The sequence below is a fragment of the Ammospiza caudacuta genome, chromosome 2 (genome assembly GCF_027887145.1).
Source record: "Ammospiza caudacuta isolate bAmmCau1 chromosome 2, bAmmCau1.pri, whole genome shotgun sequence".
NCBI lineage: Eukaryota > Metazoa > Chordata > Aves > Passeriformes > Passerellidae > Ammospiza > Ammospiza caudacuta.
Window position 1 is genome coordinate 81,545,183 of NC_080594.1, and position 26,518 is coordinate 81,571,700.

A 26,518-nucleotide genomic window follows, 5' to 3' on the forward strand; every position below is an offset into this window, starting at 1 on the left:
TCCTATTCTGGGATATGTTCCAAGGCAAGCATGAGGACTGATGATTTCATTTAACTCCAAAGTAGTCAACACTGTATACTTCAACAATGCAAATAATTTGCTTAATTCTTATGACACACTACCAGTTGATGGTGATGGTGTTGTGATAAAAATACCTCTCTGCTTGGCACTCTATTTGAGGGCAAAAACTACATTTCCTCTACTATTCAATCAGTATGTGAAACTGTCATTATTAGCAAGGGGTGTGCAGTTTTCTCAGAGATACATAGTGGATCTCATCTGCTGTATTCTCAGAAATATTGACATAATAATGAAAAAAAAAAGGAGATAAAAACATCAGGGGTTTCACAGACTCCGTAATGTATTTGTAGACATTTATAAGATAGCAGCAAATAGATTGAGAGCCAGCTGCCTGTATTCCAGCAGTATTGACAAATCTGCAAGGGTTTTGGTTTGCTGTTGGGAGAAGCTTGCCAGCTATTGCTACTCATCCAGCTTTGCTGTATCTGTCAATGATAACAAGTCCACAGAGCTGCTTTCAAAAAGGCCCTTAAACATTTCCCAAATGCATCCTCACTGAGTGGAGTACCTGCCTAAGTCTCTAGTACGTTCAGTGATTATGACTTGAATCCAATTCTAGCGCCTGACGTGGCAGAGGAGAATCCCTCTAATATGATTACCTTGCAGGACATCAATCTAAGGAAATCTTCAAAACAGAGCCTATAAAACAGAAAAATACTAGGCCTTGGCTCTTAGGACTGTAAACTTTTAAATAATGATTGCTCTGTCACTTGATTCTGTGAGACTGAAAGAAAAGAAAAAAAGGCAAGTTTTATCTTCAGCACTGAAATTACATTCCTAAACCTATTACACAGGCAATACTGGAAAAGTTTACAGGTTTTATCCTCACCTATAGTAAAGCCAGATCCACAAAAAGGCTTAATTACTTTAAGTGGAGGTTAGTCAAAAAAGTTCAAAATGGTAATTAATTAAGCCATGAGTACCTCATTAGAGCCCTAAAGCTTCAGGAGACACCCAAGCTTTTCCCAAAGAGGTTTCACGCTGGAGGTATTACAAGCTTTGCAGGCTTTGCACCTCCTTATTTACCTTCCATTCCTTAGAAATGAGGGTTGCCTGTCGCTTTTGTGTGGTTACAGGCATTCAGCAGCGCACTGGCAAGACAGAGTTTGCATATGTAGCATACAGCAGCCAGAGTAATTTGCATTTGAAAGAAAGAAGGAAAATTTCTGTAGCAAATCATTTCTTCCAGCTGCGCTTTAACAGCAGAGAGTAAGCTGGTTGTCTGTAGCCAAAGACACAAAGTATGGATGGGTTTCATGCTGTGAATCCAATTTAGATTCTTTTCAGAGGAAAGAACCTCAGCTTGGGATAAGTCAGGATTTCCAATGTGCTATCTCTTTGTCTCATCCTCCTGGCTGGTTTAGACATACCTCCTGCTCTGTGAGCGGATTGTAACTCCCAATCCCACCTGCCTGATGCAGGCCTTGTACAGAGAGGACAAGTGAGCAACACAAATGGGAAGATAGTGCTGGAAATTGGCCATTTTCAAAAGACATGCTGATATGCTGATCTTAGCTGAAGCCTTTGTGAACCAAAGCAAAAGGTCTTTTTATGTCCCCTTGGCAGTGTTTACGAGATTATGTTTACAAAGATTCAGGAACTCAGCATTTCTGAGTGCTAGTTAATAGTTGCATTTGAATGCAAATATTAAAATGCATTTTTAGGGTATATTACAAAATTTATGGAATATAAGAAATATATGACTTACCAAACATTTTTTTATTATTGGTTGCTCCTTAAAAATTGTTACCTAGCTGAAAAGTCACATTTTGCAGTTCCAGAGTGCCATTTGTTTTCAGTGTTGCACTGCAGTAAGGTAAATGCAACTTTGAGGCCCACAGTTCCATCACCACATGAACACAAAGCGCACACACCTTATGCTGCAAAGCACTGTCACCTTTTTTAATGCCCAGCATGACTTATTTCAGTGAAGTCTGAGTTCTGCATTTTCATTGAACACGTCAGTGACATTTGGCACCCTAACAGTTTCAGCCTTATGATACCATATCTCCTATGAAATCAGGAATGTGGCTCACCTCATTTTGAGTGCCTACCTTGCTGTTAGAGAGCTGGGGTCTGATGTGCCATTAGAGCTCGTGGTGATCTGTTCAATGTGGTCCCTTGGTGGAGCCTGGGGAGGAATTAATTGGATCCTAAAGCCGACACCTTAATTCGGCCACCTTAAAAGCTCTCCAGACTCTGCTCTCCAAACTCTGCTGACTGTGTTGGCTCTGTCTCCGTTAGCTGCAATGACAGCTCGCCCACGGCTCCTAAAGAGACATTTACCTGCTGGACTCCCCAGATCAGGGTGAGCCTCGAGGGCCAGAGTTTTCCACAGGGTAAGGAGTCAGCCTTCCTCAAGGCACCTACAAATTTAAAATTTAAATCGTGTTGCACCACGAAATCACAGAGTAGTTCGGGCTGGAAGTGGCTTCTGGAGATCGATTAGTCCAACGCCCCAGCCAAGGCAAGGTCACCGGGAGCGGGTGACACGGGAAAGTGCCCAGGGGGGTTTTGAATGTGTCCAGAGAGGGAGACCCCACGCCCTCCCCGGGCAGCCTGTCCCAGCGCTCTGCCACCCTCAGTGGAGAGAAGTTATTCCCATTTCTGAGGACAGGAGTAATTACAGATAACACACGCACACCTAAGCGCCGCCCGCGGCCCCGCTCGCCCGGCGGGTCCGGCAGGGGGCGCCGCCCGGTCGCCTGGCGGCGGCGTTTGGCCCATCGCGGCCGCCTTAGCCCTCCCCAGCCCCGGCCCCGGTCCCGGCCCGCCGCGGCTCCTGAGGGGCTGCCCGACTTCGGGGGCTCCGCCAGCCGCGCCCGCCGGCCGGGCCGGGCCGGGCCGCTGCCATGTTCACCAGCACCGGCTCCAACGGGTTCTGTGAGTACCGGCCCCGCCGCGGTCCGGGGAGGGCGGCGGCCAGGGGTGGGAGCGCGGGCGGCGCTGCCGCCGTCGGCCCCGGGGGAGCCGCTGGCTTCGGTCCTCCCTTGGCTGGACTTTTAAACTACGTGACGGCGGGAGGAGCCGCGGGTGTGTCTGTGTATGTGTCTGTATGTCTGCCTGTGTATGTCTGCCTGTCCGTGTCTCTCTGTGTGTTTATACTTGCATACATCGATATTGATCTCCGTGCCAAGATACGTGTCAGAAAACGCAAGCAACCCCTCTTTTCTAAATGTGAAATTTAACTTATTTTTTAAATCCAGTTTATTGATAAGGCAAACGTAAGGTGCCCCTAGCTCTGCACGGCACATGTAAATAATTTCGTGTCCCGGTGCTGCCTGAACTGACTCGGCAGGTGTGTGGGGCTGGCTCTGAGCTTGTTTTACAGGACAGACTCTGCAGCGTCTGGGAGCAGCAGTGGGGAGCTGACCTGGCTGCGCTGTGGACTTGGGCATCACAGTCCTAAGAGCAGGCGAGGACAAACGCTAAGTCAAAGCTTTGCTGACTGCGCGCTCCTTGCAAAACGGGAGGGAGTGTCTGTCTGTCCGTCTGCTGAAGGGCAGGAGGGCTCTGCAGAGCTGTCTGAACGGGCTGGATCAATGGGCCGAGACTCAGCAGAAGGAGGTGTAAAAAGGTCAGGTGCCGGCTCCTGCACTTGGGTCTCAGCCACCCCAGGCAGCACTACGGGTCTGGAGAAGAGGGGCTGGAAAACTGCCCGGAGGAAAACGATCTGGTGCTGGTTGACAGCCAGCTGAGCATGAGTCAGTGTGCCCAGGTGGCCAAGAGGGCCAGTGGCATCCTGGTCTGTATCAGCAATAGTGTGGCCAGCAGGAGCAGGGCTGTGATTGTCCCCCTGTACCCAGCACTGGAGAGGCTGCACCTCAGGTACTGTCTCTAGTTCTGTGCCCTTCAATTTAGGAAGGACATTGGGGTGCTGCAGCGTGTCCAGTGGAGCTGATGGAGCATCTGGAATGCATGTCCTATGAGGAGTGGGTGAGGGAGCTGGGCTTGTTTTGCCTGGAGAAAAGGAGGTTCAGGGGTGATCTTATCACTCTTTACAAGTACCTGAAAGGAAGCAAAGTGAGGCTTGCCTTCTTCTTGCAGGTCACCAGCAACACCAGAGAACTTAGCCTCAAGCTGTACCAGGGGAGGTTCAGGTTGGACATTGGGAGGAATTTCTTCACAGGAAGGATAATTAGATATTGGAATGGGATGCCCAAGGAGGTGGTGGAGTTGCCATCCCTGGAAGTGTTTAAGCAAAGACTGGAATGTGGCACTCAGTTCCATGGTCTTGTCAACAAGGTAGTGTTTGGTCAGAGGTTGGGCTGAGGATGATCTCAGAGGTCTTTTCTAACATAATTGATTCTGTGAAATCAGTTTGAGTGTGAAAGCACCCTCTGACTAGGGGGGAATAATTCTGGCATTTAAAAAGGGATGTTAGTTGTAGCTGTATTTTGTATGAGGAATCCAAAGAAGGGAAGTCTTTTTCAGATGGATCTGATAATACTGTACCTTGATTTGCAGCTCCTGATTTTTAATCTTTCCCTGTGCCCCCCAGTATATAGATACTGTAGAGGGACTTTTCAATGCCACGTGTCTTTGTATAATTCTATGAGAAAGAATGGACGAGGAAGAGTATCCTTGTTAGACTGAATGAGTGGAAAGTCATGGTCAGTATTTACAAGTTTTTCCAGGTTTGATCCATCAGAAGGATGAGTGGGAAATGGTTGTCATAAGAAACATATATATGGTAGGGAAAAAAACCTAGATAATATGTCATTCTGGAGAAAGAAAATCATAGACTATCCTGATCCGGAAAAGACCCACAAGTTCAGCTTCTAGCCCTGCACAGGGCAGTTCAAGAAGCACACCATGTGCCTGAGAACATTGTCTGAATGCTTCTTGAACTGTGTCAGGCTGGTGCTGTGATCACTGCCCTGGGGAGCTGTTCCAGTGCCTGGTCACTCTCTAGGTAAAGAACCTTTCTAACATAAACCTTCCCTGACACAGCTCCACACTCAGTGTTGTGCTTTTTTTTCCTTCTCAGAAATAAATACACAGATGTTCTTACTGACCTTACTGTTAACCTAAAGTGGGTTTTTACAGTAAGACTTGGCTGGTACGGGTGCACTGACAAACTCCAGTAGAGGCATGGATTGAGGTGCAGTGACATATGCTCACCTAGGGCACAACTGTGGCAGTCTCAGGTGTCCCTGTGCCTTCAGAGTTGTTTCTGTGTGTGTAGCAGAAGTTGCTGCAGTAGCAGTAGGAGTGTGGGATTCTGTCAGTGATGCACAGAATCTGATGGTTCAGGCAGTTAATGAGTTGGTGCCTGGTGTTGTATCAGGGAACTGTGTGTGTGTGTTCTGCCCCTGGGGCTTGGGAACCTCTGGCAGAAGGCAGTGTTGGTGGGCTATGGGACCTGTGTCAGTGACCCTGAATAAAATAGGTGGACACCTGGTTCAGCAGCAATAACAATGATCATGCCAGGTCACACTGAAGGCTCCTGTAGCCTGCTGTGCCACCTCTGACAGACTAATTAACATCTATAATGTTGGGACGGGGAGATGGAAATGTAAAAATAAACATACCTGGTACATGGTACGACTGTGAGATAGGGAAGCCAGGAAACAAAGGACACCACCTTCTAAAAGGACAAAGATAGTTTGCCTCTGCTGTGGAAACTGTTTCTGTTATCTGGAATAATTGGAGGAGCTGGTATGCTCTGGAGAAAAGAGCCAGTGGCTCTGGGTGAGATAAGAGACAGTGCAGATATATGCAGATGGCTTATCAGAGCACTAACCCAGCTGAGCTGACTTGTGAGAGGGCATTGCAGTGTGCTCAGGGGGCATCCTGGCAGCACCTGGCTTTAGGTGTGCTTGACAGCTGGGCTGAGGTGCCAGACCCAGGCTGGTTGCTCGTGTTGCAGTCTGCTGGCAGCTTCAGTCCCGTGTACAATGCTGCTGAAATGCTTGAGCAGTTCTGCAAGGGCTCACATGAGTGTGTGAATGGCCTGGCTGTTTGCTTTACTGTAGTGCTGCTTAGTTTGCCATGAGCAAATAATGGTACACAGGCAGGCTTTCCCTTATAGGACACAAAGGCCTTACCAGCAGTTTAAACCAGCTAGACCAACACGAAACCTTTCTGCAGACATTGTAGTATCCCCTCCCAGTATTTTTCATGCTGTTTATGTACTAGTAAGAAAGTCTGTTAAGAGTTAGTCATTAAGGTAAAATTTGAGTACATCTTTTAAAGCATATACACTTGTTACACCTGAAAAACATTTGACTACTTTGACTACTGCACACAAGCTATTTCTTGTAGAAGGAGGGAGGAGAACCCTTTGAACTAGCTAGTGCAACTTTAGCCTTTTACCTCTGTGAACCTTGTAGTGCAGAGCTAGCAATTTGTTAAAAATCCCCAAGGCAAGAAGGGATCTCTGTGCTCCTCTGCTTGCATAACTGGCAGGACTGAACTCTGTTGTGCAGAGGCGTCAGGAAAATAATAAAGCGATGTAAATTAATGCTTTGTGGTATGACTGAAGGAAAAGTGAAGCATGTACTGAATACATAACACTTGTGCATAACAGTGTTATGCAGTACAGTAGTGTATGGGAAAGCAAATTAGCTTGTACATCAGCATGCCACTGTGCAGCCTGGTTAGCCTGAGCCCTGAAAGCAGCGCAGCGTTGAAGGCCACAAAACTGTGGCTATTCTGCTTCTGCAGAGCTAGCTCATTTCATTTCAAGCTCGTGTGGGGATCTCCACATGGTTTTGTGGTACCTGTTATTTCTGACAGTGTATACTAAAAGTAGTATGGTAACAGCTCTGGTTGGAAGGAGGAAAAGTTTGCTGAATGGGGTGAATATTTTTGAAACTTTCAACCCGATTCAGTTTCTATTTCAAGTATTGCTTTTAGAAACAAAGGTTTTCTTTTTTTTCTTTTTGTATCTCCTTTATTTTTTAATTTGTGACCTAGGCTACACCTAGCAGTTTTCTAAACAGTATAGGCAAGTGGTTTGATTACAGTCTTGCCTGTACCTTTAAAAAATAGATTTAGAACATGATCATAAGTTTCTCTATCAACTTTCTTAATACTAATATTATTCACCTCTCAGCTTCTGGATTGAATTTAGAAGCATTTGGTGAAGAACTGTTCCTGCAGTGATACCCTTACTGTTTTCACTTGCAAACGAACATCACTGCTGGTTGGTTAGCCAGCTGAAGGTTCTTGGACAGGTCTTAGAATACGATAGATTGATATCTGCATGATGGCTTAATGCAGGAAAAACAAGCACTCAAAATGCAGATTGCATAAGTGCATTTGGGAAGTACTGTGGATTCAGTTGTGTATTAGTTATGGTTTAATTCACAGATCTTGTGTATGAGCATTTCAAAACCGTTTTGTGGGTATCTTGTGCTATTATAGTAGGACCCAACAGTTAATTGTGTGTTTGAAAATGACATGCCTGCCTTATAGCAGCTGGGTTTAGGAAATTTGCAGGTGAAAGTGGAAAAAAAGAGTTGTTACACAGCATGTTTTCTGCAGCTGCTGTGTGAGCTCAGTAGGGATCCCCACAGAAATTGCCCTGAGCTGATTTGGACTTCTGCAGCCGCTGCTCATCAGCCGGCTCATCACTTCACATCAACCGGCAGTGAGATCCTGTCCCAAGTCAACACCTGAGTCCTGAGCCTGGAGTTGCAGTCCGGGGGGGTGAAGCTGTTCCTGCAAGGGCTCTTCTGCCACAGTAGCTTGGTCTGGCTGCCTGTTTTGCTATGCCCATCTGCTGTCTCTTCATCTGTGAGTAGTGAACAGGCAGGGACAGGAAATAATTTCAAAAACTGTAGCTGTTGCTGTATCTTCTCATTCTTGCCATTAGTGCTGTGCTGATTTCTGAAGCTGCAACTCAGGCAGTTGTGCCATAAACCTCCCCCTCTGTTTGTGACAGATGGACACTTGTGTCCTTCACTCTGTAGTGTAAAAGAGGCACTGGCAACCAACAGAGTAGTAGGTTCTGGAAGAAGAGGATCTGTGGGCCTTGTAGTAGGTGCAGGGGTGGAATGTGGAGGCTTAGAAGTGGTTTTCTCACTTATGTCAAATTCTGGGATCAGGTTCGCATTGCACAGTTGGTAGCCTGAAGGTTGGGACACTTGCCCATGAGATTATGAGGGCAGTTTTGGGGCAGAACTTCTCCATTGCACCAGGAGGAAGCAAAGATCTGTAGTGGAATCTGATTCCTTGCTCTTCATCATAGTGTGGGTTTATTCTGCTGGTTATTACCAAAATTTCTCTGGGTACTTAGGTGGATGCTCAGTAGATGTGTTGCAGCACCAGTGCTATAACTGCCTGTTGTTTGAAAGAAATGCCACTTAAGGAGCACTTTGGGATTGCAAATTTATTCCAAGATCTTTGAAGACAGTATTTAATATATTTTAACTTTCAAGGTCAAAATGAGTGTTTATCCTTTCATTCTTCTTTCTCTATGTGGTATAAAGACACCGTGCTGCCAGCAGACTGGTGCCCTGGTAGGTTTGTGGTAACTAGTTCCATTTCATCCATGTTTGCACATTCATTGGATTAGAATTCTGCTTTCTAAATTTTACCTTTGCATTGTAAGCCAGGAATTTGACTTGGATATCAGAATGCCCAATTGTGCAAAATCTGGCGTTGTTGTCATTTTTGGTCTGCCATGCTTGAGGCATTCCACAGTGGTGGGAAGGTTATTCCTTCCCCACAACCTCACAGCAATCCTCAAGAAGGATCTATATGCTCTTGGGGGATAAAGCAAACTGCTACACTGTGCAGTGAAACACTTGGAAAAAGAATTTCAGAGGATGCATTATTATATTTTTCAAGTTCACCAGACAAGAATAAACTTCTCAGCCATGATGGCATTATGAGAAGCTGGAGAGTAGAAATTTCCATCGCTCATGTGATGTTTCCTGTGGGTGACAGTCAGATTTATGGGTTAGGTGCTTCTGTGGTTTTTCACTTGATGACATGTTTTATAATAAGTATTTTTTCCCTGTATCAGAGTTTAAAATGTCTAAGATGAAAGCTAAAAGGAGACTTTTAATAAAAATGTGTGTTCACACTTTTGGAGAAAACAGATATGGTTCTGTTGGTTGGATTTTTTGAAAGCATTCAAATTAGCAATTAACTTAATAGGATGAAGTATTTCAGTGTATATTACCTGTAATGTAAAAATGATCTAATAAAAAAATTGCAGTAAAATCTACATATTAAACCTGTATAGAAAAATATAGTCATGATGGGTTGTCTAGAGACTTTGTTCTCATGTATGTCTGTGGTAATGTGATCCTTGTGTAAAAAGTTTTATAGGATTAATTAGTTCTTGTGAGCGAATTAATTTCTTAAAATAATTGAAATAATGTAAATGCATTTAGTAAAATATAGTAAAATAACATTTTAAAGTAAAATTTAAATTTAAAATACAGTAAAGTAACAATTTTTATCAAACTTTGGTTCAGAAATGTTTATTGTTGTGACTATTGCAGTTCTTCCGAATTAGGCTGTACTTCCAAGTATGAAAAATCTGTATCTGATTATAAAATTGACCTTTTCACATTAAGAAATGTTAATTTAACTAAGTTAACTCAGGGAGTATTGCTTGAGGTGTCAAACGAATATCTGTGCATTGTCTTTGTAGTACCTTTCAGGAAGTTCCAGCTTCTTTTTCCTCCCCATTGTACAGTTCTCTAATGGCTTCAGATGGTTTTGAAAAGTCCAACTGAATTAGAGGAATGAATAATTAAATTAAAAAAGGATGTCTAAAGAATGTAGACCATTTTTTGAGGAAAAAACCCAAAAAACAAACCCAAGGAAAGATAGCAGATTGAAATGTGGACAGTTTTCTTGCATTAAAATAAAAAGAATCAGCCAGACTGGTGTCTGATGCAGTCATAAAAGTAGAGCTTATATTTAGCATAGTAACATCAACCTTTGCCAATCCAAGTCACTGCCTAATTTCTATAAAAGGATGGTTCTTCAAGACCATACTTGCTTAAATGAAAACTGCATTTTTAAATAATGAACTCAAAAGGTATGGGTGTGAACTGAATTAATAGTTTTAAGTACAAGTTTTCATAATGATACACATAGATGTTTTCTTCCCATGGTGAACATCAGAAGACTGCAGACTTCAAGGTGGTGAACAGCTCACTGTGCCCATCAAAGTAATTCTTGATGTCATCAGTTAATACTTGGATGAGGATCATGCTTATACTATGTAGCAAGAGCCATATTTTTGATGGCAGTGGGATTGTGCCATGATTAAAGTCTTCTCTTTGGTGCTTATTGCCATCTGCTTTTTCTTTCAGTAAACAGCAGTTTACTGTTCTAGTGCACAGCAGATGTTAAAAAAATCATTCATGATAGTCACTTTATCCTGGACAGGTAGTAAATGTTTATTGTATTATGCTGTTTCATGCAGTTTTGTTCCTGCTGTGTTCCTGCTCTTTACTCCCCATTAGTACTTTTAATGTAATCTTATTGCTCCTTTTATTATATTAGGAAGAATGACAACAGAACTATGGATTTTTGTAGTACCCTGTGAAAACAGTTGTGTGAAAATGAATGGATTCTGTGCCATAGCTGATGTATTTGGAAAGAAAGTAAATGTCATTTAGGTTGCATTTGTGAGAAGGAGAAAAGTTGTAGAATAAATAATATTTCAGAGTCTCTGTGTTGGCTTGAGTTTTTGGGCAAAAGTTTGTGTTTTATGGCATCAGCTGCACCAGAAGGTTAGGGTGAATTGCTGCTATGCTCCTGCTGGATATCCTACTTGGCAGATTTTAGTAAATGTGAAATGTGTATTGCAGATTTTGCTGTTCTTTGCCTGCTTTTTCTGAGTGTCCTTTCTGAAAGTCACACCCCCAGAGGGAAAGACGTTCTGATTTCATAAACATTCTGATTCTAATAATTTTTAAATGAATAATTGTAATGACTGAATGGAAGGAAGATTAGTATCACGTAAATTGACTTAGATATGATTCCTTGAATGGTGGATCTAAGTGCAGTGGTAAGAAAGTCCATTTATTCAGGTGGTTCCTGCTTCATAGCCTCTAAGAAAAATCAAATCTTAATCCCTAAGGCAAGGGAAACAGAAGTATGTGCATGTATATTTTGCTAGAAAAAAAAGAGTGATTATTTTATTTCCTGAAATGCAATGGAGCCTTAGGAGGGCAGTATAGGAGGACATGACCTCAGTAGGTGCAAAGAGCTTAGGTTTAGCTGAGCTAATTTCATGAGACAGTGTTGGAAACAAAATGTCTGTTAATATTCACCTGTCATTAATATCTCTAAACATTTCCTTTGATTAGTGTGTTCTTCCCATCTATTCACAAGTTTTTGAGAACTTGGGAAGTTGTTGAGCTAAAAAGTCAAGATGGTGTCACTGCTATTATGTCTTCCAGTCACCTGTTTAAATATGTCACTTTTTGAATGTGAAAGACTTTTCTCTGAAATGGTTTGATTGTTTATTTGTTTTGTCTTTAAGATAAAGCGCCTTTGTCAAAGAGTTTGTTACTAGTCCCAAGTGCCATCTCGATTCTATTGACTCTGCTCTTCCAACACTATCAGAAGTTCTTTGCTTATAACCTACAAGCTGTAAAAGAGGATTTTCAGGTAAGAGTCTGTTCACTTTGTGTGAAAAGAGACTGCAAACTGTGGTTTTCTGTGCAATTTTCCCCCACAGTCTGTTTGTCCTTTGGTTCTTTCCCTTTGTTTATTGCTGTAGACCAGCTTGTTCTTACAGTTTTTTATATCACCCCAGTATGCTGCTTTTTGGAAAACATGAGAAAAACTGATCTGAAACAATCAACATAGCTTTTCATTTCTTTTTCTTGTCTGGGAAACTACTTGGTTTGTGTTGTTTTTCCTTTCAGGCATTGGCATATGTAAACTTACTGTGAATGAAATCTGACTTAACCCATTTATTAATACAAGTATTTTGATATGAATGTCGGTGTCTTATTGTGCCTAATTTTTGAGGCTGAAGAGGGCTACTTTGATTAGGCATGCTGATTATAAATTAGTTATTTTAACAATGGAGGCCATAATTTTCATTCTCTATCTAACTGTTGTAGTCAGTTGCGGAAAACTAAACTTTGCTTGTTGAATAGAACTGCTGCTTCTAAATTGAAAATTCCAGATGATGGGGGAGTTTGTCGTGCTCTTCAGTAATTGGCTGAATTGGTTAATTTCATTCTCATTCCTGTTTCAAACAAAGATACTTTTTCTTTTAGATATTGTATCTTGTAACGTTTTATTTTAAATTTAATTAAGGATCCTATAGTATCAGCTCTAATGCTGAAATAATGCACTTTCATAAGTTGTGTGGGTATTTGTTTTGGGATGTTTTTAGTTTTTGGAAGTGGCAAACTACTGCTCAATAGAGAAAGGTTAGCAAATGCCTCTGTGTTTATCTTACCCCACAGATATTACAATTGCATCAAACAAAAGGTATGTAGTCAAATTAATGTCTTTGAGGATGCCAGCTGTAGCCTGTAAACATTAAAAGATTATTAGACCTAGCTAGTTATCTCTGTGCTATTGTGGTCTCTGTAATCTTTCTTGTCAGAAACAAGAGCTTTATTGTAATAATAAATTACAACTCTGCAAGAGCACTGCTCCTATTTACCAAGTATCTTGCTGATGCAGGGCAGTGAAAATACATAAATGATGTCTGCCTTTTAAAAATGTTACAGCCAAGTGTTTGGGGAGGGGAATGAAAAAGTCTGAGAAACTATTCAAGTTTTAATGGAAATTGTGTGGGTTTGGGATTTGTTTATTTGTTTGTTTTGAGATCTGTCTTCAGAGGAATCCTGTCTTTCCATATGTTTGTTCTGCTGAAAAACAGTAGTAGCTGCATTTTTTTCAAAGAAAACATCTCTACCGTGTCTTAACCATTAACACTTGCAAGTATCTGTAAAAGCTGTGACACTTTTATTGTGCTGCTTTGGGGGAATTTGTGAGTTTTGATTTTTTATTTCATGAGATCATTTCATTTATTGCCACAGCCCTTGGAGCAAGCTATGTACTATATCACTGAGTACCTCTGAGATCAGAGAGAACAGATTGTTTAACTCCTGTCTGGTGCTAATATTCGAATGAGAACTCTTAAAAGAAATTTTGTTTAGAATAAATTCACCTGCAAGGATGTGTTTAGTGGAAAGGTATTTTTTCAAGGAATGAACAAACATTTTGGATGTTGGATTTTAGCACTTCTTAAATCTGGTAGAGAGCACACAAATTAAAGTGAACAGTTGAAGAAGAGTACATTTGAATTGGAAGGCAAAATATGTGCTGTCCAAAACTAAAAGGTCATTGTCTCCATACAGAGGGCCTTCAAGAGCAGTGAAAATGCTGTGTGTAAAAGATCTTCATTATATCATATCTATGTGTTTTTTTTAAGCTGGCTAAAGCAAAGAGCAGTAAGGCTAGAAGCCTTTCATAGCCTGTGTGAGAGCTGCTCAGTTAGTGCATGAAATATTCAGCTGCAAGGTCATGGCCCTGCCAGTCTTGACTTCAGGAGGGATCATACTCAGGCTAGCATTTAAAACTGGGCAAGTTGACATGGGATAGTGGGAATGCTGAGTGGAGTGGACTGGGGCCAGTACTGTTTAGTGTCTTCATTCATAACTTGGACAGTAGGACATACTGTTCCCTCAGCAAGCCTGTGGGTGATGTAAAACTTGGATTTGGAGTTGCTACACCTGTTAGTTCTGCAGCCGTTTAGAGGGGAGAAAAGGGTCAGTAGGAGCATTAGTACAGCAAGGACAAATGCAAACTCCTGCATCAGAGAGGAGTAACGCCATGCACCAGTACAGGCTGTGGGCTGAACAGCTGGAAATCACTTTACAGGAAAAGCCCTGAGGGTCCTGGTGGAGGCTTAAATTGAACATGAAACAGCAATGCAGCATTGAGGCTAAGAAGCCCAACAGCATCCTGGGCTGCATTAGGAAGAGCCTCACAAGGAGGCCTGGAGGGTGATCATCTCTACTCTCAGTGGGGGCAATCTGAAGTGTTGTCCCTTGTGCTGGGCTCCTGAGTACAAAATTGACCTTGGCATATTGCAGAGAGTTCAGTGGAGGACCACCAGGCTGGTCAGGGGCTGGAGGATTTGGTGTATGAGGAGAGGCTGAGAGAGCTGGGATTGTTTAACCTGGGGAAGAGAAGGTTTAGGGTAGATCTTACCAGTGCTTGTAAATACCTAATGTGAGGGAGCCAAACCTAGTGAAAGGACAAAGAGGCAATGGGCAAGAATTGAAATACAAGAAATCCCATTTAAAGATAAAGGTTTTTACTGTAAGACTGATGGAACAGAGGAACAGTTTCCATCCTTAGAGATGTTCAAGACTCAACTTGGCATGGCCCTGAGCAAGCTGATCTGGTTAGACCTTCTTAGAACAGTTACACTGTACTACTTTGTATCTTGAGGTTTCTTCAAAAATTTTTTTTTGTAATTCTGAATTCACTAGGGATGTGATTTACATTTGTATTTCTAAGTGTAAACTAGGAACCTCAAAGTGTATTTTGAGTTAATTTCAATTTTTATTTATTTTAACACTTAGACGTCTGCTTTGAAAATATTTTAGAGACTCTCTGTATTTTCCTCCTTAACTGTGCTGTGTTTCTCTTATCTGACCCCAGTATTGCATTCTCTCTGAGCACAAATCCTGTAAAGAATTTCCTTGAAAGAGGAATGCCTTAACATGATGATATTAACCTTCCAGATTTGGAGACTTGTCTGTGGAAGAACAATATGTCTTGATTTGAAAGACACATTCTGCAGCACTCTGCTCATTTACAATTTCCGAATATTTGAAAGAAGATATGGCAGCAGAAAATTTTCAGTAAGTTCAATTTTGAGAGTTTTTTAATAGAAACTTTTCTATACAGTTTAGTCTTGTACTCCTGGATCAATACTGAAGTTTTATTTCTAGCGTGTTGTATAGAAATGTGTTATAGGGTTGTAAAGATAATTTGGTTTTAATAAATTTAAATTGATATTGATAATACCTTGCAGTCAGTGGATTATTCCGATTTCTATTTGCAGTATCACTTGTAAGATCAGACTCATCAAATTTAATTTTGGAAACAATCTTACCCTTGATTCTTCAGTATCTAGACAAGTAGACCTGGAATTACGCTGTGCTAAAGATTGAATTTAACTTAATCGAACTACTATAGAGGTTTTCTTATTTTTTGTTATATTTAGGGGTATATTAAAACCTTATTTTGAAACTGTTGAATTGATGCAAATTAACCTTTTTCTTTCCAGTCTTTTTTACTGGGCGCTTGGATGCTCTCAGCTTTTTTTGATCTTCTCCTTGTAGAACTCACTCAGTATGTATTTGGCATCACCATCAACAGCTTGCCTTCTGGTTTGTAAGTAGCTTCTAATGAATTGACTCCTTAAGATATAGTTTCAAGGGATTGTTTTCTCAAGATTTTATTTTAAAAACCTTTCTTTGTGTAACTCTTCAAATTAATTTAATCCTCTTTTGAACTGAAGTGTAAAGGTTCTCGGCACAACTACTGTAATTTCAAACATTTATTTCTTAGCTATGATTTGTGTTTAATTTATAATTTATCCATACAATGTTTAGTTTCCAATCTGTTAGTCTCATTTCCTCTGTTAACATGATTGCAACATGGCTTGCAGCACACAAATTATTGCTGTATTTGTTCAGTCTAAATTGTTTGCATCCATTCAGTTTGTAAAAACTGCAATCGGTTTGGGCTGATTACTGTCTTAAATCAGAAAGGCAACAGGACTGTAAGTCATGTGCTTTATGTTCACTTGTAAATGCACATGCATTTCGTATTGGTATTTTGTATGTTTTTTAAAAATTGAGTGCCAGAGGTTGTTACTCCATTTCGTGCTTGCAGCTGAAGTTCTTACAGCTTTAAGGTGTTCAGTGGTTCAGTTTTGAATAACCTGTGTTTGAGATTTCTGCACTTAATAAAATATATGCATATTACAGTAGGACCACAGAGCTTGCAGCCCTTTGTGGTTAAACTTCTGGCAGATGAGATCACACACACTTGAGTTTCCATGTTTTGCACACTCTGAGGTAATAATAAAAGCTCTTGGAGTAAGATTTTTAATATTAAACACCGTATCAGATGTGTTCTTTTTTATTTCTGCTTTTCCAGAGAATCTGTTGAAAGTATCTAAAGATTGATTTATAAGGGACAAAAAGCATGTGTTTGATGTTACAAAGATACATTTTTTGTAGTGTCTGAGTATTCAAAAGAAGTTGAAAGCTTGAGTAGCTTCTGCAATTACTTGTGTTTGTTACCTAAAATTTGTTGCTAGGACATAGGCTGCTAATGTGTCTGGAGAAATTAATATTTTCCTATATGTAAAAAGATATTTTGTGCAAAAGTAAGGTGTCATAAATGTGCACACCATACCCACAGGTAGGTAATCAACAGTCTGACCATTTTACCCTTTGATGGTATTTTTATGACTGCAGAATGTAGTCAGTTACAAAGAAATCTGCATCAAAGAAGTTTTTAATTAAGTAAAATATAAATTTTACTACATATACCTTGTCATTAAGTCATAATGACTTTGATACTGAGAGAATGAAATTAATTTTAGAAATGTGGGATATACAGTAGTTTCAGGAGCATTTGATTATGCAAATATAAAAAATTCATATATGCATTGCATCATAATTCTTCAGTGTTGTCTGCTTTATTATATTAATAGTCACTTTCACATCTGACAATATTCACAGTTGTTTGAGGTGATAAAAGCATTGGAAAGTTTAACACTGGTGCTAGGTTTTAGTTCATTTCAGGTAAAACAACAAAAGATGTTGAGCAAATAAAAAGAAGCGCAGTTATTATTCTGCTTCTGTCACATTTACAATGCAACAAATATAGCTGTTACCTTTGGTTATTGAACATCCTTCTGTGTAGCTGAGTGCTAGAATTTGGAAAAAGATCCCTTGTTTGCATTGTAAAAGTCCCCTGACATTTTTCCTCTTTTTATATCATTTCACTGTTAATATTATTGAGTGATCTGACACTTCCAGTTCGAAAACTTTTCCTGCGCACGCTCCGAAGGTAATTGCGATAAAGGATCACACTGATGACTCTTGCCTGGAATTGTTTGGAAACAATGTAGTACAGTATAACATCCAAGCATGTGCTGAGATTCATGAGGAAGGTGGTAAAGGCTGCCCAGGGATTGTAACTTGTATTTTCATCTTGCAGCATCAGGAAGGCAAAGCAGATGTGGAAGGGTACAAAGCAGATGAGTACCTGAGCAATCAGAGTAACTATAATTCTTATGGATCTCTCCTTGGCCTTAGGCTTCAGTTTGGAAGTCTTGCCATGAATAAAATTATAAATAATGACTAGGTAACACCCCATCATGATAAACAAGGGGATCAGAAAGAAAAAAATCAAGCGACAAAAATTCAGTGTATTTACTTCCTTTAAATGGATGATATCAAGCATTTTCATGCAGGTGGTGAAATTTGAGGCTTGGTCTGGATCAGATCGTAAAAACACCAACGGGGATGTTGTTGAGAGGGTCATTATCCAGATTCCAGCGCAAGCCAGCACAGCTTTTTTTGTATTTTTGAGTTCTTTGACATGTTTGGGCTGGACAATAGCCATGAATCTGTCTACGCTGATGAAAGCGAGCAGCCACAGAGCAATGGCTGGGTAAAACACGGTGAAAGCCCCGAGGATCCGGCAGAAGGTATCTCCAAAAGGCCACGCTTCCGTCCCGTGGTAGATTATCCGGAAGGGCAGGGAGAAGATAAAAACCAGGTCAAGCAATGCGACGTTCATCATATATACAGTAATAGTTGTTCTCTTCTTGGTAGTACAGCTGAACACCCACAGTGCAGTGGCATTCACCAGCAATCCCACTGTGAGCACAAAGCTGTAGAAGACCAGTGATGCAATCCTGTATTCTTCTGGGTGGGAGTTTTCTGGCATCATAGTTTAATTGAACTCAGGAATAGTTGTTGCACTCCATAAATCCCCTACAATTAGATAAAATGTGGGAAGTTATTCTCAGTCAAATAAAATCTGTCTTTAAAAACAAACAGGAAGAAACATCCTAAAAACAAACGTCCTTGTTTTAGGATGGTGTTCAGTGATGAAACTATTGTTTAGCTCTGAAATGTTCTAGTTTTGTTGCTTTTTCTGACTGCAAATACATTATCATCCTCTGAGGGAAACATATGTATTTTCAGACTTGTGAAAATTGTATTTATAAGTATGTTTGAATAAAATATTTTTATTACTTACAGGGCTTTTAATATAAGGAATTAAAAAGTCAAGATTGGCATTTCAAGTGTGCATCAGTAGTTGATAATTAGATTGAAATAGTTGTATTTGAGCTATGACAGGTACTTTCTAAAGAAAATATTTCTTCAAGCTGTCTCTGTTCAAAAAATTCTTGACTAAAATTAGTTATGAATAGAAACAAGTCAGCATGGCATTTAGTGACATTTGGATATGCAGAGTATTGACTTTGCCTTTTATCTGTGTAGGACCTACTTAACTCCCAAAAGAGCAGGTGCTTTGCTTATTAAAGACACTTAAAAAAACTCTTTGAGTATCTGCATAGCTTCTCATGTTTAATTAGTGTTTAATCCCAGGGCATCAGAACCACCCACCCAACATGTGAGTAAAATTAATAGATTAATAGACTTCCTGTTTAAAAAACTAAAAAGGAGGAAAGCAGCAGTCTCCAGCCAGGCCATATAGGAACACTATTTGTCTGGGGGAAAAGTTGCTGTCTGGTAGCCAGCTACCCTAGAGCACAGTTATGTTCCTTCATCCTGCTTCTTGATCATAGGGGTTGGACATCTGAAATGTCCCTGTGCAGGCTGAGGTGATGAGAGGTGAAGGAGAGGATCCCTGGTTTTCTCTGGAGGATGGCAGACCTTACTTGGTGCTTGCATGAGTGCTTTGTTTAACCTTCACCCCCAGCACTTTCCTGGCCCTTGGTGTGATCACAGTTTCATGACTTTATGTGGGAGGGTTCCTCTTGTCTGGCCTTTTACTCAGCCCTGTGGCAGCTTTGTGAAGAGGAGGAGGAGGAACAAGTTAGTTGTTTGTCTGATCTTCCCACTTGTGACAAACGGCCAAGGAAGTTCCACAGTATCTGTTAGGCACCAGAACTGTTCTCAAGAGCAGAAGGGTGCCTAGTTCCTGTGTGTTTTATCTCCAGAAGTGAAGAATGCATTGAAACCCAGGTTTATTGTCACTGCCCATCTGGTTAATGCTTTCTCTGTAATGTTACCCAATGCTTTCTCAGTGCTACAGGAATGCATAGGGGACTGAACCAGTGTTTATTAATCTGGCATCCTGGTTTGACACTGGCAAATACCAGCTGCATTTGAGAAGATTACCATGGAGTAACTAACTTAAATATGACCTATTAAATCTTTATGTAGGTTAGTTTCTGCTTTGAAATATAAAATTTGGAATTCTAATTTTCTTACAGTTCTCCAGTTTACAGATATAATAAAGTTATGCATAGAAATATTTAACCCTTAACTTTGAGGTCTTTTTTTCAGCTGTACAAAACAAAAAAGGCGTGTTTTGTGCTCAGATGAGGACATTAGAACATGCAACAGAATTTATGTTTTGTTTGGGAAAAGCCATGTACGTAATACAAAAAAGAGGTTTGGGGGGCATCTGTATAAATGCCTCTCAAATTCCTCATTGCGTGAAGAACCCTAATAATAAAAATAAAATAATTAAATAATGCTAGCAAACCTTATTGAAGGTTAGATGGCATATGCTAAAAAATGTTGTGCATGTGCTAGCAGCATAGTTAAAATATTATCTGGCACACTGTTCCACTTTCACTATTGTTGCGCAAAATTGTCCAAATGTTGCTTAATATACACCTCCCCCTTGCCCTTGCACATTGTAAGTGGTTTTTTTTCCTCTTTTGTTCTGTTATTTTTTTTCTCTTGCTAGTGATTGTGTTTGACAGTGCAGAGCTACCGAGCTCAATATCCTGAGTGATTTGGCAGGTGAATTGAGTAGTAATGTATAAGACAGGTAGAATAATTCACTTGAATATTAAGAAACATCATGGATTTTAGTTTTGATTTTGCTCTTGTCTCCTTTGGACTTGCAGTGACTGCAATTAGTTCTGGTCAGGTCATATTTTCAAAATAACCAGTAGCCTGATGTTGATGGGAAGAGAGGAAGCTGAATCTGGTGTCATCTACTTTTCTTGCCTTGTTTGCTGGTTATTCCAAGTTTGCAACAGTTTTGAGATATATCAAAGAACTGACTTGCTGTAACAGAAAGGGTTTGGTTTTTTTTTTTTTTCCTTGGTTTTTGGAGACTGTTTCCCAACTTTGTGAATTTAAATGCATGCCAGTTAATTTTTAAGAACCTAAAATGTAGCATTTATGTAGGTAAGAAATATTGAGATTTTTGAAAAGCATATGTTATATATGCTTTTCTACACAATTTAGGAGATATTTAGCTTTTTCGTTGCATTTATACACAATTGGAGATATTTAGCTTTTTTGTTGGTGCTTTTCTGCTCGGAGTTCAGGTTGGTACCTCCCAGGTCAGCCCAAGCGTATCTTTGGGTGCCTCTGGGTGGATGTTTTTGCTCTAGTTGCCATTTTTCATAATGGGAACATTTACTTACTGGTATTGATTAGAGCACTTGCTGAAGAGCCCTTGGTTCACTGGTTTCTGGAAGACTTGTCTGTGTTAATTCTGAATGACTACTCTGTTGTTTATCTCTATATTTTATCAATCTTTTAATTTTTTAATGATAACTAACATTCTGAATGTCTAATGTGAATTGTGAAGGCTAGGTGCCCTGTATGAGAAAAAGATGTTGACAGGAAAATCACAATTAAATCTTTTCCTTCAGATTCCTAATGTTAGTTAGGTAACAGTAGTTCCATTTAAAGGGCCATGTGTGTATCTCTCTTCCCAATCCCCCTTTTTACTTTGTCCCTTATATTTGGTTGCAGTTCCCCAAGGATAACACGGCTTTCACTGAAGCACAGAGGCACCAAGTAACATGATCTCCTGCTTTTCATTTCATGAAAACAAACATTTTTCTTTTAGTGATAAATGTACTTACCAATGTTTTCGTTTATTGCATACTCTTAAAATTTTTGTTAAAATCCTAAAATCTTAAAATCCAGTATTTATGGTACTATGCTTTTACAAATGCAATCATTTTTCTTTAAATTTATTTATAGAATGCTGCTGACATTTTGAAAGTGCATTAAAAATTAAATATCTTTTCATTAGTTCTAGAATTAATGCCCATGTTCTGCTTCTGACCAAAGTCTCTTAGCAACATGTATGAACATCCAAGTTACTTTGTTAGCACAGCATAAGGGATTGTTACTCACCTTTTGTGCTCTACAAAATTTCTTCAGAGATGCTTCTTTCATGGCCCCAAATCTGTAGAAGGTCTAGACTTCCTCTTCTTTGCTCAGCTTCACTTAGCTAAAATAGCTCCTCTTCTCAGGCAGGAAACAATGACGTAATCTCACTAGTGCTGAGCTCTTTTATTGGTCATACTTAAAAGTTACTATTTCACATAGAAGGGGTGTGTATGAACTGGTATTTCTATTACCTTTCAACAGTCAAACGTTTGTAATATTTCCAGTGTGGTCAGACTGGGCTGTTGTACTACATATATTTTCAACTTTTAAATGTTTGTGGTATCATTAAAGCATATTTTAAAGTTTCCATAAAAAGGTATCTGCAAGAATACACATCTTGGTTATGCATAAGTTTGTAATAAGCACAATGTAAATGTATTTTCAGTAGAGCATAGTCTGGTGGATTTTTTGTGGAAATCCCCTTTTTATTTATATTGCCTTGGATAGCAGTCAATCTGAAAGTGACAGAAAGTCACTGCATTTGAAATGAGAAGTTTGATTCACTTGAATACACAACTTTGTTTATGCCTGTAATTACATTTTATTTACACAGCAGCAATATTTCTATTTTTTATTTGCTGTCTAAATTAATAACATGCTTATTTGAGAGCTTTGCTGAAAAATGCTGTATGAAAAGGGGTTTTAGCCTGTGTTAAAATGGAGTAAAATCTCTCAGCTGTGTCTCTGCAAGTCATCTTAGGTGGGATGGGAGTAGTCACAAAGGTTTATAGGTGGAGAAGACTAACTTCCCATGTTTCCTCTTGTCAGCTTGAGAAAAGATCCACCCTTTAGAAGAGCAACTTGGAGAAGGAACTCATGCCATATTCTCTGTAGAGTGCTTGTTGCTTCAGGTCTCTGACTGGCAGTCTTTGGGAGGTGGTAGCAGAGAGCTCTGTGTTGAGTAGGGGAGCAATAATGTTTTGGTCTCCACCTGACATGTGGTCAAGAATTTGCCAGGATGTTCCCTTGGTGCCAGAAGCAACAAAGCCCTGCAGTTCAGAAATTGCCAGAATCAGGTTTGTTTGTGGGAACGTCTTTCTTCACTGACTGTAAAACTAATGTGGGTAGGTTATCCTCACTTAGTGCTCAATATAACTTCTGGGAAAAGAAACCCCTCTCTACTGTAATAATGTAATTTATATCAGCTGAATGGGTTTGTGTTACCATGTAGGTGTCTGCATGGGTCAGTGTGATTGTTAAAGTAATTATAGGGAAGGACCTGGGCATGATTTTTGGTGTGTAGATTACCTTTAAATATTTAGGGTTTTTTTCTGTTCAGGGGAACTAATATGAAACTTGTTTTTTAATGATCCTTCCAAAGGCCTTTTAAATGCAGTGAGCTGCAAATCCTTCCCAGATCACCCTAGGGAAATATAAATTTATTTAAAAGCACTTAATATTTTAGGACTAAGGCATATCTTAAAAGGGCTAACCAGTGCTGAAAACTCTTCAGTGGCTTTATGATTAGTAAAGCAGCTCCAGAGCATGCTTCAGCAGAACAAAGCACTGTTTTCAACTGTTCAGTGAAATTCAGTGCCATATGTCTATCTTGTGGAAGAGAAGAACTGGACTTTTGCACTCTCCTGGGCAAGAGTACTTTATTTTGGGTAAAAATACAGAATTGTGGAGGCACCTTCTAAGCTGAACTGCTCTGTGAATGCAGTTTATGCATTTCTGTTTATGCCAAAACAGGCAAGTGGACAGCAAGTGCCTCCCTTAGCAAAAGAGGAAGTACAAAAGGGATTCTGGGTTTAATAGGAGGCAGGCAGATGTTGAGTTTGGGATCAGAGAACCCATATGCTGTGAGTTGTCTCTAGGCTTGTTGTCTGCTTGGGGGAGGGTGGGAAGTGTGACCTATTGTAGCTGTGTCATTTTGTCTGGAGGGTGGCTGATGTTCTGACCCTGCAAGGGAGGTCATGCCTTGTGAGGGCAACTGAGATCAAATCCCACAGTTTACACAGGTGGCCAGCAGCAGCCCAGTTGAGTCTGCTGGCAGGTTAGCCATCCATCTGGTTTGCTGCAGCATATCAGTGTGTGTTCTGCTTTCACTCAGGCTTTTCACAGCCTTCCTGGTGGAGAAGAGGCAGCCAAACCTCTCTGTTGCTTGTAGGCTGGCAGGCCTTCCCCCAGGCATGGAGAGGCAGCTGTGTTTGGCAGCAGGAGGCTGAAAAGAGGTGTTTGCAGTACCAGCAGTTGCATACTCCTTGTCTAGGTGCTTAGCTGGCTGCAGCTGCAGGGTGCTAAGCATTTGGAGGTGAACACCCAAGTCAAAAGTTGCGCTGCCTGTGGTTTGTGAGAGGCAGTGGGCTGCTCTGCAGTGCCACATTCCCCTGTTACTTTGGTTTCTGCTGTAGGAAGCACCTGGCTCTATTTTTATTTCCTTTGCTGTTTTATCAGCTAGAAATGAGTGCCTTGCATTGGTTTCCCACAGATGGGTGAGTACTTCCTCTGCTCCAGCCTCTACTGAATTAAATGCTCAGTTCCATCTGGGGTCTTCTTTTGCTATTCTGAACTTTGAGCAATAGACAAGGTAATTTTAGTTGCATTATGTTGTGCTAAAGCTGGTTTTAAGTAGTTAAAAGCTAAGCCAGTGTGCTTCCTGTCTGAGGATAGGGCAGAGTGCATGTGGTCTGCCATGGTGTCTTCACTGACTGGTAGTAAGCCTCATAAGAAATGAGTTTGATCACTTGCAACAACCTCAAAGTGCAGCACTAAAGAGATTGCCTTCATGCTGTTGCTTTTGCAGAATTAATGCACTGCTGGTTCTTTCAGTGGTTTAGTCATGGTACAGAAAAGTCTGCTTTTCCTGTTCACTTACTGTGTAATGTAAGCTTTGTCCAGCTGATTCAGAGAAGTTCTGCACACAGTGGGACAGAAGGATTACCCTGTGCCTCAGTTTGGTAGGGAGCTGGCTTGAGCTCATGTTCTTCTCCTTTCAAACTTTCCACTGTTGGGATCTATTGAAAAGAAAGAACTGAAGCTTCTTGCATGGCTCACTGCACCAGTGGTGCAGGAAGCAACCCTCCCATGTCAGCGTGTTAACTTACTGGCTTGCTGTTGTGGGTGAGTTCACATGTACTTTTGGGTAACTGTTCTCAACCTTAATGAAAACTGGCCTCATTTTTTATTCCCATACTGTGTTCACCACAGTGAATACTAAAGAATAAACTACTGGTTAAAAGTTAGCACTGAATGCATAAACTTATTGCAGTTGTTTCCAGTTTTGCTGTGTGTGATACTCAGAGGCTGTGTCATGGCACAACTATCTCTCCTCTCCCACTCATGTGTGAGGAGGTATAAATGCAGTGTGCAGCAGAGCTGAAGGAATGGAAAAGGGAGCAGCTTAAGAGAACTGCAGCCTACTTAGCTGTACCTGACATGTCTTACTTACTGTTATAGTGAGCTTTCTCTTCCCTGTTTTGCTAGTACATGGTATGGTTTGAGGAAGGAGATCTTGTTTTTTCCCTTAAAAAAAAAAAATCAACATTCCATGTTTCTCCTGGGTAATTTCGTTTTTTTCCTACCCCTCCTCCCTTCCCTCCACCCCCTACACCACCTCTTGTACAGCCAAGACACACCCTGTGTCACTAAATAGCCTAAAAATATACAGTGCATCTGGCCTGTAGTTCATCTGTTTATCACTGTCAGTCAGCCTTTGAAAGAAACAATACTTTACGAATTAATTAAAGTGAAAGTTGCATCTCTGAGATGTCTGTGACAGTGGGGTAGTGGGCTGGAGACAGTGGTCTTTTACACACCAGCAATCTCAGAGTGTCCATGGTCTAATATTAGCTCATGGCAAATACCTGCACAGTTCCATGCTCCTTGATGACCCCACGTTGCCTTTGACAAATTCCTGTCTTCTGTTTTTTGGGAAGCAGCTTTCCTAATTCAAAAAGTGCACAATTCTCATGACAGATATTTCACAGTTTTTAAAAACTGGCATGAATGCTCAACTTTTTTTATTTTCTTTTCTTAAAGCTGCATTGTCAGGAACTAGTTAGTTCCAGTTTGGAAGTATCTAGGAGAGGGTTTTTTCCCAATACTCTTTCCTTACTAAGTATGTCATATGTGATGTTTTTACTATTAAACTGCTCTTAAAGGTCTCAGGTGCATAAGAAGTATTGTTCTGAAACCTGATATGCCTCCCAGGAATAGAGTTAGTGTTTCAAAAGAAATGGTTTATTTGGACCTGCATGTACTCAGATTCCTTTGATGAAGTCAAGTGCAGGAGTAGGGAGAGTTGTTCTGACTCCTCCAGAGCTCAGGAGTTTGGACAAGGTCTGTCAGTAACTATCCCAAGTAGATGTTATCAGAAATTAAACAATTAAAAATTGCTACATTGGCTTTAGCAGAGCAGTGAAGGGTTTAATCAAAAGTACCTGTAGTAAAAGTGGGCTGTGTGAATTAGAATAAGCACTTCAAATTCAAGGGTGCCTTACAGTGTGTTCCCAACCCTGGCACGTAGCTTGCTTTGCAGAAGTGATGGTCTCCTAATGCTGCTCTGCCTGCACCACCTGTCCCTGGCACAGATGAACCAGCAGCAGTGTGTTGGGGTTGTGAAGCCTGGGGTGCTGTGGTGGAGTTGAGGTGACACAGGAGGAACATCAGGATGATAAAGGGGCTGGCATAATCCAGGCTGGGACAAAGCAGCCTGGTGCCTGCTGCACAGCAGTGAATCTGGTTGGTTAGGAGCTCTGCTGGGCAGGTTTGCTTGCTGTGTAGGCTCAGCATTGTCCTTGGAGGAAAATGAAAGAGCTGCTGAGTGTGAGTGTGCTCAGAGCACCAGGACAAGGGCAGCTTGTGCTCTGAGCTGGCTATGGTGGACAGCAGAGCTGGCTGCAAGTAGGTGATTTCAGAGTCACTGTCTTTTCAGGTACAGAGCTACGTCCAGTCAGAGGATTCTGTATTTCCCAACTAACTGTTCAACTACAAAAATTGTATCTCCTTTAGACACACACACACACACATGCACATTAAAGGGAAGGGGCTGAAAATCCCAAGCTTTATCATGACAAGAGGCCTAGGAGAGTAAGTCAGGGCATAAATCTAAA

At 40.7% G+C, this 26,518-nt stretch overlaps 2 protein-coding genes across 2 annotated transcripts in view; one reads left to right on the plus strand and one right to left on the minus strand.

Moving 5' to 3' along the window:
• The first annotated feature begins 2,803 nt into the window (after positions 1–2,803).
• Positions 2,804–26,518, plus strand: part of UBAC2 (UBA domain containing 2) — an 87,901-nt gene continuing 64,186 nt past the window's right edge. Inside the window, exons 1-4 of the mRNA XM_058824760.1 lie at positions 2,804–2,964; positions 11,543–11,670; positions 14,781–14,900; positions 15,329–15,435. Coding sequence (XP_058680743.1) covers positions 2,934–2,964; positions 11,543–11,670; positions 14,781–14,900; positions 15,329–15,435 — 386 coding nt within the window. The 5' untranslated portion in view covers positions 2,804–2,933. The remainder of the gene's footprint in view (positions 2,965–11,542; positions 11,671–14,780; positions 14,901–15,328; positions 15,436–26,518) is intronic.
• On the minus strand, positions 16,680–21,484 carry GPR18 (G protein-coupled receptor 18). Its single transcript, XM_058824761.1, has 2 exons — positions 21,429–21,484; positions 16,680–18,059 (listed from the first exon to the last, which is right to left on the minus strand). Exon 2 carries the CDS (start codon positions 18,013–18,015, stop codon positions 17,050–17,052), a length of 966 nt encoding a protein of 321 aa, XP_058680744.1. The 5' UTR covers positions 18,016–18,059; positions 21,429–21,484; the 3' UTR covers positions 16,680–17,049.